Source organism: Triticum urartu, chromosome 3A (assembly GCF_056163025.1).
Source record: "Triticum urartu cultivar PI428250 chromosome 3A, HENAU_Tu73, whole genome shotgun sequence".
NCBI lineage: Eukaryota > Viridiplantae > Streptophyta > Magnoliopsida > Poales > Poaceae > Triticum > Triticum urartu.
The window spans coordinates 141,732,781-141,746,564 of NC_141875.1; the positions used below are offsets into that span (position 1 = coordinate 141,732,781).

The 13,784-nt window shown below is 42.1% G+C and overlaps 1 protein-coding gene across 8 annotated transcripts; it reads right to left on the reverse strand.

Moving 5' to 3' along the window:
- Positions 1 to 4,550: 4,550 nt before the first annotated feature.
- Positions 4,551 to 12,268, reverse strand: LOC125543337 (SNF7 family protein). Of its 8 annotated transcripts, none has more exons than XR_015618430.1 (10): positions 11,925 to 12,268; positions 11,783 to 11,845; positions 11,541 to 11,699; positions 11,283 to 11,465; positions 11,065 to 11,201; positions 9,760 to 9,928; positions 9,522 to 9,651; positions 7,181 to 8,734; positions 5,189 to 5,403; positions 4,551 to 4,991 (listed from the first exon to the last, which is right to left on the reverse strand). XR_015618430.1 is itself a non-coding variant. In XM_048706652.2 (8 exons), exons 1-8 carry the CDS (start codon positions 12,153 to 12,155, stop codon positions 8,532 to 8,534), a joined length of 1,275 nt encoding a protein of 424 aa, XP_048562609.1. In that variant the 5' UTR covers positions 12,156 to 12,268; the 3' UTR covers positions 4,551 to 8,531. The 8 variants fall into 8 exon arrangements, 1 of the variants encoding a protein (XP_048562609.1); XR_015618429.1 differs by having other exon boundaries at positions 5,189 to 5,412; XR_015618426.1 differs by having other exon boundaries at positions 5,189 to 6,733; positions 6,826 to 8,734.
- Between the last annotated feature and the right edge of the window lie 1,516 nt (positions 12,269 to 13,784).

Consider the following 13,784-nt stretch of genomic DNA (forward strand, 5'->3'; position numbering starts at 1 on the left):
AGTGTTTTCTAGCTATTGGCTCTCTGCAGTCATAATGGGTACTCCTATCCAATATAGGCACTCAAATTTAAGTGTAGTGTCTCTGTTTGTGCCATGCTTCACATGAGCAATTATATGAAGTTTTGGTTCAGAGAGAAGAAACATGGTTTTCTTCGATAAAAAAGAGGGTAAGATCAGATGTAGAATAGAACTGATTTTGTTACCTGTTTATGTGTAGGGAAAGCACAATTGTTGTTTGAAAGCAATAATTACTAATCATCAACTGCAAACTAGTCCCTCCATTGTCCATTTGTCCGTGACTGTTGCTTCTTGTCACCAATCTAATTTTTTTTTAGAAAAGGAGGATGTATCCCCGGCCTCTGCATCTGGACGATGCATGCATCCATATTATTAATTATTCACAAAGACCATACAAGATGATACATCAATAAGCCAGAAGCCACCATCTTAGCAATGTTGTTGCTACTCCTAACCCCTTGATGAAGGCGTGCCGAATGTCCAGGCCTAATACCAAACAGACATCACGCAAAAACCTAACATCTAAAGCCGGGTGTCTCATCCAAGCCACTACATGGATTGAGTCCCATACCGGTCTGGCACACTCCCAGTGAGCACCGCACGCTACAAGGGCCGTCACCTCCATCTTCTCTCGGTCCATCCTCAGAGCAGAACTGATGCATCGACCTTGACAGGCCTATCTGCCATCAACGCCACCATGACGCCAGACAGCTTCCTCCTCCTGCGCGAGTCCATCTCCAATACGCGCCCATCGTCGAACCTCCGCGGCGCCATGCCGTCGGGATCCGCCGTTGGCCTTGCGGTAGATGTAACACCGCTCCTCCAGTAGTCCCCTCCAACCAGCACTTGCTCCAAAACGATGTCCAGGGAGAACGACACCAAAGCCGCCGTCATCGTCCGATCCGGTAGGCCCAGATCTAGGGTTTTCCCCGAAGCATCCCGAGCATGATGACGCAAACTACAACGACAATGCCTCAACAAGGAAACAACATCGGAGATGCCGCCATCGTCCGCCATGACCGAAGTCGGCGTGATTTTCATCGGCAGTCGCGCCAACAGGCCGTGCACCTCCAGCGCCGCTGGTCCCTTGAACCTGAGCAAACTCCAAAAAATGAGGCCCTCAAGAGGGACTACGATGCTAAAGCACCGCCATCGCTCGATCGCAATGAGATCTAGGGTTTCCCCCGGAGTTGCCCGCGGTGTCAAAGACCCAGACAAGGGCGTCTCCGCCCAGTTGCCAGGGTGCCACACCCGCCATTGCACCGTCCGCATCCCGGTGACCATGGCCGATAGCCAGCCACCGGGCCTCACAAACACGCCCAACCACCGACGGAGCCGCGCCGCCACACCCTGTTCCGCCGCTGCACGTACGTACCAGGAGCACCGGGCCGACGGCATTCACCCGCAACCACCGCCGTCCCCTCCACATCAGAGCTCGGTGACACGCGCCGGGGCAGCGCTGCGCCGTCGGCCACCACCCGATCCCCCAGTTCGAGGGGTGACGATGCCCGAAGAGCCACGACCCGCCGCCGCTAGATCCGAGCGGGCTTTTCCTAGGGATGTGTTAGGCGGCGGTGGATGGGTGAACGTCGGGAAGAGGCCTTGCGCCGGGGGTGAGATGCCCCGCCCGAGTCGTCCTAGAGGAGGACGACGCGGGGGCTGATCCTATTTTCCGGGAGGGCCGTAAAATTGGGGGAGAATTTCACTTCCCCGGCCTCTGCACCAACTAGGGATGCATACGGCCATTTTAGTATGAGTACCAAGATAAACATGGTCAGAATTTTTTTAAATGAGTATCAAGATATTTTTTGATGAGTGGTTCCACCACACATCAAACTTGATCCTCAATAAATGGGGGAAAATCCCTGTGCATCACCTGTCAATTCTAGAAATTAAACTCGGGTCGTTAGGCTGCACAACCGCATGCCCAACCACTGAGCCAAGGCTCTCTTTGCGATGGGCCTTGAGAACAATAGTCAAGAACCAAGGTTGGGTTCGACATTTTCTCACCGTCTTTGTGGTTTAATTTCGCTGCAGGTCGTGGATTATGGAGTCCACATGATCATATAGATGGATGATGCTGGGCAATTTCCTCTCTTCCGCTTTCCTTTTTTTTGTTCTTTAGATCTTCTTGATTTGTGGGATACTTGATCTTGCAACTGTGACTTGACTAATAGAGTAGAAAATATCTTATTAACAGGAGAGACAGGCAACAACACGACGAGGATTAGGGAAAGTAGCAGTAGCAGCATGACTCTGCACAGAAACGGTTTCGAAAAAGCTTGAACAGCAATGAACTTGTTTTATTTGCTGATAACGCTATATAATGTGATTTCTCTATCATTGAGCGTAACATCTTGTTTTGCAGTACACTGGAAACTCAAGATGTCAGAGCAATGGTTGCATAAATTAGGACACTACTGGTAAATATGCCCGTGCGTTGCACCGGGATAGAAAAAATCACACTTTTATTAAAAGAACAGACTGCTCAAGGTGAGATAATTTGGATGTGCAGTTGTGGTATAAAGATAAAAGAACTTTTGAGAATTCTCACGTGGAAACATTCGTTAATTAAATATGATAGTTTGATAAGGAAATGCATATTTATAGCTATTAATGTATGAATTGAGGGCTACCTTGATGTAGATATATTACTTAAATACATGTAGATTATTTTTTTTCACTTTGTTTATCTTGTCCAAGTCTCTTTAGCCATGAAGTTATGATATATTTCTTAAGTGGCATTGTTTCATCTGACATTCCCACTATGAAACAAATGTAGTTGTAGTCTCAAGTTATTTCTTTTAATTGTGTGTCCACAATTTTCACCTTCAATTAATGCATCGAATCCGATTGCATGATCTTATTTTGCTTTATTCATCAAATTCAAACCCCAACTCCCATGTGTCATTGATATAGAGTAGTTTTAACATGCTTCCTCTTAGCTCCTTTTTTCACATAAGAGGTAAGAGTATATAATAGATCCGAGCCGTTGATCTCATTAATTGATGGTCTGATTAACTCTTACCTTCTTACCTCACATGCAAAAAAAAAGGGGGTAAGAGGAAGCATGTTAATATTTGCCATTGATATATGATTAGGTAGACCGATACCGATGTGGAGCTCGCTGGTACTGTATTTCTCTTTAAAAAAACCTTCAATGATTGCATTCAACTACTATATCATTAATTTTACAAAACAAATAATTTCATGCACAAATTTATTGTTTGCTTATATGCAAACCACTTCTAACTATTATGTGCGATCTAAGCATAGTAGTGTAGCTATGATGTTTATCCGCAGTACTGAGCACGTGTAGGATTTCTAGGTTTTTTGCCATGATTTTGTGTTCCCGGTTCTCACAGCATTTTCGAGCTTGTAATTGTATGGTATGTAATAACAGTAGTACAAATGTCAGAGTAATTATGTCTGGTATCTATTCATTTTACTCGGGAACCTTTGAATCGGTCGACCAGCACCGGTATTCATGCGTTATCACCATATTTTTGTTGGACATCCTTCCTTTTTATCGGTCAAGTTTTTGTCCTATTTCTTGCGTGGTTTATCTCCTACTATCACGTCCAAATTGTCCAGCCAGTCGCAAAATATAGTTCTACTCTATTAGAGTCTTCATGTTGAAGCTATTTAGCGAAGGAAAAGGATCTTATTTAAATTCACAAAAAAAGATTGATCGTACCAAATGGATTGTTTGAAACTGCACATATTCATGATGCTTCAAGAACTTGTAAATTTGCACAAAAAATGTTTTTTATGATTGATGTTTTAATGCTCCAGAAAAAAATTATCATGATTTTTTTAAATGTCGCACAAATCTCGTCAATTTTCATGGAAATTTACATGCACGCGGAAGATAATTGTGACTATTTTTTCAAATCAAAAGGCTTGATAGTTGAGAATATACTGTTGTTACGGTTTTACCTGGTAGTTCATCCACTTTTTTGACATTTTTGCACTAAGAATACCTAAAAGAAAATACTAATTAATTGAACCTGGCTCATAGAAAAATTAAGCATGTCTGGTGCGCTGCAATACTAACGTAATGTGGCTCCTTAATTAGCTCCTTGTGATGCTCCGGAAGCCCGCTCCCATCGGAGCCGGCGGCGCTGTACATCTCGGCATCGTGGATTCGTGGTTGAGCTTTGCTGGCCCGGAATTGCTACCACTTTCAGACGCAGCCAAGCCGCTGCAGTTGGTACTCGGCCACTCGCGGTTCTCTTATACGTACCATACTGTCCGCCAGCTCCACCATGGACATCTCTACCTCCTTATAATCGATGCTCGCTTCCTCACATAATTGTAAACGTATCTTATATTCAGCTCTTTATCAATAACAACATTCAAGGTCCATTTATATGAAGATTACTGCTAGTCTACCATAAGGGCGTACTCAACAGATTTAATCACAGTGCTTTTCCATGCCAAAATAAATATAAGGGGTGAGAACCTTGTTCGCAAACTATCCTTTGTTACCACAGTTATCAACTAAATACTGATTGCGAGATCAAGAGGAATGAGGACAGCGAAACAAATTTAAAAGAGAGCCTTGTTACATAAAGAGGGAACTCAGCTAAGTCATACGAGTACATCAGATAGTCATATTTCTATACACCAGTAAATCCATGGAAGTACTCCCTCCGTTCCAAATTACTCGTCGCAGAAATGGATGTATCTAGAACTAAAATACATTTAGATACATCCATTTCTGCGACGAGTAATTCGGAACGGAGGGAGTAGATAACATAATAACTAGGTGATGCGAGGCTTGGCATAGAGGAGGTAATAGGCGTCGAGGCCACCAAGCCCAACCTTGACTGATGCTCCTCCCTTTCTTCCTCTACTATTTTTTTTTCTGAACGGCCTTTCTTCCTGTACTGATTCACTTAACTCCATGCTTTCCTGATCATCCTCTTCCTCTTATCACCAGCTAGGGATTTAACTAATCAGGGTAAATGCTGAAAAGTACATTCCACAAACCATGTCAATAAGATCTACATGGATCGATTGATCAAATAGTGAATATCTGAGAAATCTAAATCTAAACTAACCAAAAAAAGCAAACAATCTTCAGGCTATGTAAATGTACCCATATGTCTGCTCCAAAGAATTGGTTACGGAAAGAAAAGGGAGTACAGTGGAGTCGGGTTCATGCCTAATGGACGACCGATCGTTCCTGCTACTCCAGCTTCCCGCCTCCCAGCTTGAATTGGTGCTGCCACTACGGCCAGCAAGCATCCGCCGCCAAGATTCATGCATGGCTGCTTCGCGTACGCCAACACGCCCTGTCTTACCACCGGCATGCTGCTGCTCATCCTGCCGTCTACACGCCCTGTCTTACCACCGGCATGCTGCTGCTCATCCTGCCGTCTACACGCCCTTGCAGATTCAGTGCACCGGGAGAAGAAAAATCAATGAAAAATAGAAAGACCATATGTTATACACAATGAGAGATGACACACATCAAGGGACTTATTTGTGAAGGACCGAGCTAACAACATTCATATACTGTTTAAAAGCTTGGGGCTTCCCTTGAATGTCAACACTCATTTAGTTCTACACCAGTCAATGTAAAAAATTAAGGAGCAGCATCAAAGATCAACCACAAAATAATTTAAAAACGCAAGGCCCAAATCTGGAATGGTCATTGTGAATTGGCTCAGAGAATGTGAACCATATAACCTGGAAAGTGCTATATATAACAGTATAACCGAAGATTATCACAAAATTCATAACTGTCAACCTCTAGTCCTCTACCGACACAGTTGTGCCCATTAAAAAATCACCAAATTTGAGGTTGAAATTAAATTGCATTTAAGCCAAGGTTATGATCAAATATAGTATTCCCGCAAAAAAAACAGCTTAAGAGAAGTTGTAAGATTTTAGGACATAAATTTGTTGGATAACTACATATAAATATGTTTTATAGAACTAAACTCTCTTATATTTCTTTATAGAAGGAGTACTTCACAATCTGAATATAAACTGATATACATGAGTAGAGCCAGAGCTTTCTGAATCATCAATTAGACAATTAGGATATGCTATTATACCTCCCGGTCTAGAGGATGCAATCAACTAAAAAGTCTTAAGGTCCCAAAATTTAACAATTGTCATTTGAACCTACAGAAGCTTGTGGAAAGAACAGAAAGCAAAAGTTACAACTAACCAAGTCTAGATAATATATAAATTATTTTGGAGGAAAGATGTTATCTAGGAACACATCTTATGTTTTTGTACAGGTATCGGTGACCCCAAAAATATAAAGGATATCTTCCGCTAGAGCGTGAGTTTATTCACCTTGTTAATATTAGCACTGTTGTGAGCAACTGAGCATATATGGCACCTTTATAGGTTGGACCAAACAATAGATTCTCCTGTAATTTGTGTGGTACTGCTTAATAGGTTGGATCAAAATCTTACCTTCACAGAACTCTTAGCCCTACCAGAAACAATCCACCGACCATCAGGAGCGAATCAAGCAGATCAATCCTCTCACTATGACCCTGATATGTGTGAATGAATTTCTACCATGTCATTTCTTTTCCTCTTCCACGAGTTCCTCTTCATCTTTAGCTTCAACAAATTTCTTTTAAACCAATGGACAACACCATCAATGTCAACAAACAAGATGAAATTAACCAATAACTGGTTCCACACACCGTGAGAGACATAGCCAACATACATCCGTGATCCAATCCTGCTTTTCAGATAAAAATTCAGAATAGAATTATCTCTTTATCATCAGTTCGTCCAACTTGCTGGACTGCCTCCTAATCAAAAGGCTTCTACCTTGCGGCCTCTCTCTTTCAGGCCTCCTCTTCTTCCCCTACTTGAGGCAGGCCTGACCATAAGTACCAACCTGCGCTTAATCTTTGAGACACCAGTAGCTAGCTGCTCAGTTTAGTGAACAATAGTTTATTTGTACAAGTAAAAGAGCAGCATCGGAATGGGTTTGATTGACTAAACTGAAAATCAATAGTTGAAACAAATAATCATGGATGCATCCACCACAAAAACAAGGAACTGGAAGAAAAAGTGGGTCGTGGCTGTCATCATGTCACAGCAACAGTGTGTGCATGAGCATATCGACCTCAGCGCCGCCAGCCTATGGCTCAGGCAGGGAGAGAGGGAAAGGAGGCCTCACCGTGGTAGGGCTAGGAGGGAGCTGGAGTGCTCCACCTCGCGTGATCCCCCTTCTTACCCCGCGTAGGGGCTCGTCGCACGCGGGCCATCGAGGAAGGGCTGGATGGGTAGGAGGGGATGGATCAGGGGATCCTCTCGTCCTCTGCTTCGACGCCTGCCTCCACCTGCAAGGACTTCGCGCCGCCGCACCGGACCCCTCCGTCTCCCGCGCCAGTCCGCCTTCGCCCAGCTCCGGCGAGCTCCTCGTTAGGTCGCCGCACAACCCCTCCTTTCTTCCTTCTTCTCTCCCTGGCCTGCCTGTCTCCTTTGTGCCCAGGAGCCGCGGATGCCATGGATCCGCCCGTGCTCCGCCTTCCTCGTCGTCACCGGCGACCCCTGCCTCCGGATCTGCCCCCAACCCCTGCAAGCTCGAGCCGCCGCCGCTCGAGCCGCCGATTTGATCCGCTCCCAAATAATAAAATCAGACGTATGGACCGCGGGTTGAATATACCAAAGTACAGGGTTTTTTGCAAAAATGAAACAGTATCTCAGTTTAATGACTTAAAAAAGGACTGCGGGTTGAATTCTGAAAAACAGAGGGACTTTTATGCAAAAACGTCGACGACGTACGGCCAGAAGCAATTGCTGGTTTATTAGTACGTAGAGACATAGAGATAGAGATAATGAATAGTGTGATTTTGAGTATTGTATATAGTGTATGTTATGTAATGACTTAGTTATGCTTGAAGAGAGTAATGGAGCCGAGTCTTTGTATACGATAGTACATTTGCTTGGTGGTAGAAAATCTCATGTAAGACAGAAAATTTTATGCATGACATGTATGATTAATGCTACAAGATGCAATAATGAGTAATTATGTTATTGAATTATTATTATTATTCTGCATGTTTGGAACTACTGAGTTTTATGACAAGTTTTTAATTGTTGTGATTTTTCTGAAAATATTTAGAAGTATTTGATTATTATTTTTCTAAATTGAAGAAAATTCGAAAATTATGCTGATTCTCAGTGAAGTTCTCTGATTCTTGCCTTTTCTAATTTCTGGTTGCTTCAGTGGTAAGGGTTTCCTCCCCCTGTTGCCTGTTGCCAAATGGTTGCAGAAATTTTCCCTGTGGTTGGTGGGGAATCTCATGTGCATGTGAAAATAACCCCTAGGGGCTTGTGGCCCTGGGTGTTATCCCCCTTGCTACCAAACAAGGCCTAAAAGTTCCTGGCACACATATTAGTTATCACAAATAAAAGTTCATGTCACTCATATTAGTTATCAGAAGGCATACATTACACGTTGATAGGCCAAAACATACCAAATCACATGATGTACATGTCACATTCAACAAGTAGAAAAAAGAGCATTACATGGCCCCAAGTTTCATGCTTGACAGGTTATTGCTCAGTGACTCGACAGTTTCATCAGGTGAATCGTCATTTGCATGTAAAACTGGTTCTGGTTCTTCAACATGCACAGGAGAAACCTTATCCTCCAATTCTGCTTCGAGGTTTCTGAATTCCTCTTCTATATCTTCTTCATCAGCCAATGAATCCAAAGGCGCTGATTCTGCATAACAATTGGATCAGAACATAAAAAAGACTACCTACATATAAAGATCCATTGGCTTGTCACAAATTAAGGAAAAATAAAGTTGCTTCCGTTGCCCAAAGGCCTATATATATAGTATGTAGGGCACAGAAATCTAAACCAAATACATTATGAGGCTAAACCCAGATAATAAAATATATAAGTAACTGTATGCATGATTTTACCATGGAAAATATTATTTTACAGCATAAACAAGATTAGGACAGTGATGTACACGCTGACTAGTAAGTACAACTAAGAACATGATCATTTGCACAGAAATGAATACCAGTGAGAAATAATGCATATCCATTTTATCTCTAAAACTGACTGCACATGGAACTCAAATATGTGTCGTGTCAACGGATGATCAAACCAAAACACAAAATTATCTGAAACTAGGTTTCATAGCCATTCAGACTGGTTGGGTTTGGTGCAAAATGAAGAGTCCAGTCAGTAGGTTGGCCTGGCTAAAGTTACATTTGGGAACTTGGGTTGGATCAGATTTGGACTGGGTTGGGCTTTGAATGTTCCGATATGTGCAAGACTTACACTATATTTCAGGTTGGTTGACAACGGAAGAATAAGCCCATAAAATCTCAAACTTACGACTATACAGAGCTTTGCATATAACTGAACTCCTGACAAATTGCATATTACTTCTCCCTACGTATAAAGAGAGCACGTACAGGAAAAAGAAACTATCTCATGTCTACAAGATAAACTTCCTCAACTGGAAGCTGGAAATTCCAAGTTGACAACTTACCTAAGGCAGTGTTAATTTTTCTTTGTGCTGCAACAAGGTTATCAACCTCCTTTAGGTGGGTATTAATGTCCTCCATGCTGACATTATGCTCCTTCATTGCTTTCATACCAATTTGGATTGCTTCATAAACCTAATAGAAGATACCGCATGTAAAGAGTTAATTATTTATATAACATGTCCATTTTTGGTTACATGACTATCTATGATTGGACATCTGTCTCTTGTAAAACTATAGTACCTGTTTGGTTGATTCAGCACTAGCAATCAGGCTTATAACTTCTTCAACCCTCTCTAATAGTTGTGCACATTTGTTCCTGCTTTCTGAAAATAATTTAGACTGCCTCACATAACGAAAAGCACCCTGTTTGTCTCCGGCCTTGAAGGACATTAACGCCGCTCTCCTTGAACTATAAAAAATATGGATATTTAATACAAATTCTAGCATTACCATTCAACAAATCAACCAAAATAAAAATAATGAAGCTTCAGATCAAAGCATGATCATGGACTTGGCACTTAATGTAGTCTTCACTAATTCTTTACTTATTTCAGATCTCACTAATGCTGAATTATCAACAATACCTGTAGATATGACATAATTCAAAAATGTGGAAAGGCAAATCATGTAGCACCAAAAACAGTAATAAAAACACCATACTGGAACGTACACACTCATCTCTTAAGTTACAAAAGCATAACATAAGCAGCAATATCAAAAATGATGCAGCAAGTGACAGAGAATTGGATATTGTGTATTCGACAAAAAGACAGAATCAGACATCTGAAACTTGAGTATTGATGGAAATCGTAATAAGGACACACCTAACACCCCCCACCCCCACCACCCCTCTCACCCACCCGAAAAAGGTATGGATTCAGCCTGACAGTGTGATTTTGTGCGACTTGTGGGGTAGACATCCTACAAGGAGCTGTGGCGTTACAACGAATCACATCTCCAAGGTTCATTATTTTCTTGAAATAGGTTGATCATGTTTGGCAACTAGAAAAATTTAATGGTTTAATTAGCATTCACGTAAACAGTGGAACAAATTGTCATCACAATAACTACAGTAACAACCCCTAACAATGATGAAGACCTTGACAACTACTACCTCCGTCAGGGTTTATTAGGCCCCTTGTATTTTGGGTTAAGCTTTGACCATAGATTTGGTTAGCAAAATATAAGTGATATGTCATAGAAATTATATTGTCGGATTCGTATTCAAATGAAGGTTTGATATCACTTTTTCTACATATAAATCATATTTTATTACACAAATGTATGGTCAAACTTTGGCTCAAAATATGAGGGGGCCTAATAAACCCGGACGCGCGCGCGCCGGGGGGGGGGGGGGGGGGGGGGGGGGGTATGTGTGAGGGCACCAGTACTAGTCATCTGAAATACATTGGTTGTAAAACTGCCCTACAATAGCAGCTGTTGGAATGTGTAGGCTTAGGTCTATGCAATCTACATAGGAGTTCTACCACAACACATAAGAGTTCATGCAAATTTGGTAGATTGCAAATCAATAAGTAGACTAACATTTCCCATCGGCGATCAAGCACATCAAACTGCTGCTGCAATTTCTCTTCTTGCCAAACTAAGTGTAATGTATCACAGTCAAACTTCGAGACGGCAGGAGCATGAGCAGAGACAAGTGGAAACTTCACACCCTGAAGCTAGCCACCCAACTTAAGTATTAACACATGAGGGAACTCACTGCAACAAAGCCACAGAAAATGGAACAAAAAATCGTGAACCTCGACTGGGTCTTCCTTCCTGATCGCAAGATACCGTGTTTTCCCACTTTGCGTCAAGTAACACAACGCTGCATGAGCATCCTCCCGTCCGTAAAAGAAGCTATTGAATTTAGTCATAGTAATGACACATGTTGATGTCCAATGGGAGCCTCTCAGCTGCGTAGCAATGTCCTCAAACCGTTCCTGCAATTGAATAGCAGGGCATCAAATCAGCATACTAACACTCTTAAGAACATTGCCCGAAAAAGGGATTTATACCTCAACCAAAGATCTAAACACAAGGATGTCCTCCTGTACAATCGGACGCCTTGAGATAGCCATCTGGCTTACCCTCCTGACCAGCTGATACAAGCCGCCTGCGGTCGGAACAATTAGCTCGGATTTAAGCAGTATCTCCCCATCGGCACGCATCTCCTCCTGAAATGTCCAGAAAAAAATTGTCACTAGCTCACGGCGATAGCACACGCTGTACATACAGTGAGGTTGATGTAGAAACTGACCAGAACTTGCGGCAAGCAGAGCGGCGTGATGCCTCCGGGGCGGGCAAACCAAACGCTCGTCACCTGCGGCAGTCGCCGTCGCCGTCATGGTCTCCGGAGAGAAAGCAAACGAACCCTCGCATTTGAGGTGGGGGTCACTTACCAAGTGGGCGGGGGCGGAGCAGAGTCGGAGGCGTCGGGCGACGCGCAGGAGGAGGTCCTTCCAGAAGAGGAGCTTGGGCTCGGGCCAGTCGCGGCGCTGCCCCGTGAAGGCCTTGAACCTGGCGTGGAGGTCGGCGCCGTCTGGATCGTCCCACCAGCTCGCACCGCCCACCTCCGCTCGCACCGCTGCCTCCCAACCTTCTTCTCCGCCCTCACCATCGTTGGATGCCATAATCAAACTCCGGCGCCTCGGTGGCACGCGAGATGTCGCTGCGGCGGTGGGCTCGCCGGGGAAGGGAACGAACTGCAAAAGAGATTGGAAGAGAACAAAGGGCTGTGTTTTTTTTTTTGAGGGGAACAAAGGGCTGTGCTATACGCTGCTTCCTGCGAGCGTTAAGCACGGGGCCGCCCACAGCGCTGCCTGAACGGCCCGCAATCGGTGCGGCCCACCATACATTGTTTCTTGATTATCTGGAATTCTGTTAGATAATATAAAAATAATCATTTGTTTTCAGTGGAATAAAAATAATCATCTGTTTTCAGTGGAATAAAAATAATCATGTGTTATAATAATATGCATACATAAAAAAATATGAATTTAAAAAACTTACGCAATTTAAGAAAAATGTTAGTTAAATTTAAAGGACATTTCAATATTTTATTAAAGGTTTCATGGAAATAAAGTGTTTATGTAATTTTAAAAAATGTCCATTTCATTAGAAAAAGTGTACACATATTTCCAAAATATTTCATGTAATCTAAAAGTGTTTTTAGTTTAAAAAACTGTTTATGAATTTTAATAATGCACAAATAATTTTTAAGAGTATTTATGCAGTTGAAAAAAATATTAATGTAATTTTATAAAAGTACTCACGCATTGAAGAAAAATTGCATATTAATGAAATACTCCCTCTGTCCTGAATTACTTGTCTTAGATTAGTCTAGATATGGATTTATCTAGACACGTTTAGTGTTTAGATACATCTGTATCTAGAAAAATCTAAGCCAAGATTTTTGGGATGGAGGTAATAGAAATCGATATATTTTTACAAAAGAGAAAATGCTAAACCATAAAAAATAGAAAAGAAAAATAATAGGAAAGAAAAGAGAAACCCCCTCAAAAATGGAAATTGGAAAATCAAGAAAGAAAAGATAAAACTAGAAAGTAAGATAGCTGATTTTTTCTAAAGTGAGTGATTAATTAAGACAAGACGGAAAACATTCCCTCACAGCATGTTTGGCAGCCTGAGAAACAGGGAATGAGATTTAGGCTTTGGAAAATAGATTATCCATCTCAAACCCATGCTTGATGTGTGGTTCAAATTTTCTAGTGGTAATTTAGCCATCCCACCTGAAACTAGGAAAGGGATATGTGGAAATTAGCCTCGCCTCTTTTTTTCCCTTTTGAACTTGATTAGCCTCGCCTCCTTAATTCATTTCCCCTTCCCTCCTCAACTTTCTTGCCCCTCAACCAAACAATAGAGCATATGTCTAGTACCCCTTAAACTCCCCTATCACTAATTTGCTTGAACCAAACACGTTTAAATAAGAAAGGTGAGATGGAAAACCCATGCCTCACTTTGTAAGTATGACCCATTAACGACTCTATTAGTAACGTGACTAGCATTGTATCATGGAAAAACCAATATGTTTCTCATTACAATGTATTGTCCGTAATCGCACAGGGAGGCGAGCGGACCGGGCCATGTGTTTGTTCTTTTTCTGTTAAAAATGTATTTTTTTTGTCGGGGTTCTTTTGGTTCAGGTTTCCATTTGGTTTTTGTTTTGTCAATTTTTTCTTGGTTTAATTCTTTTTTGTTCTTTTTTTCTCTTTTTATTTTGTTTTCCTATTGTTTTTCCT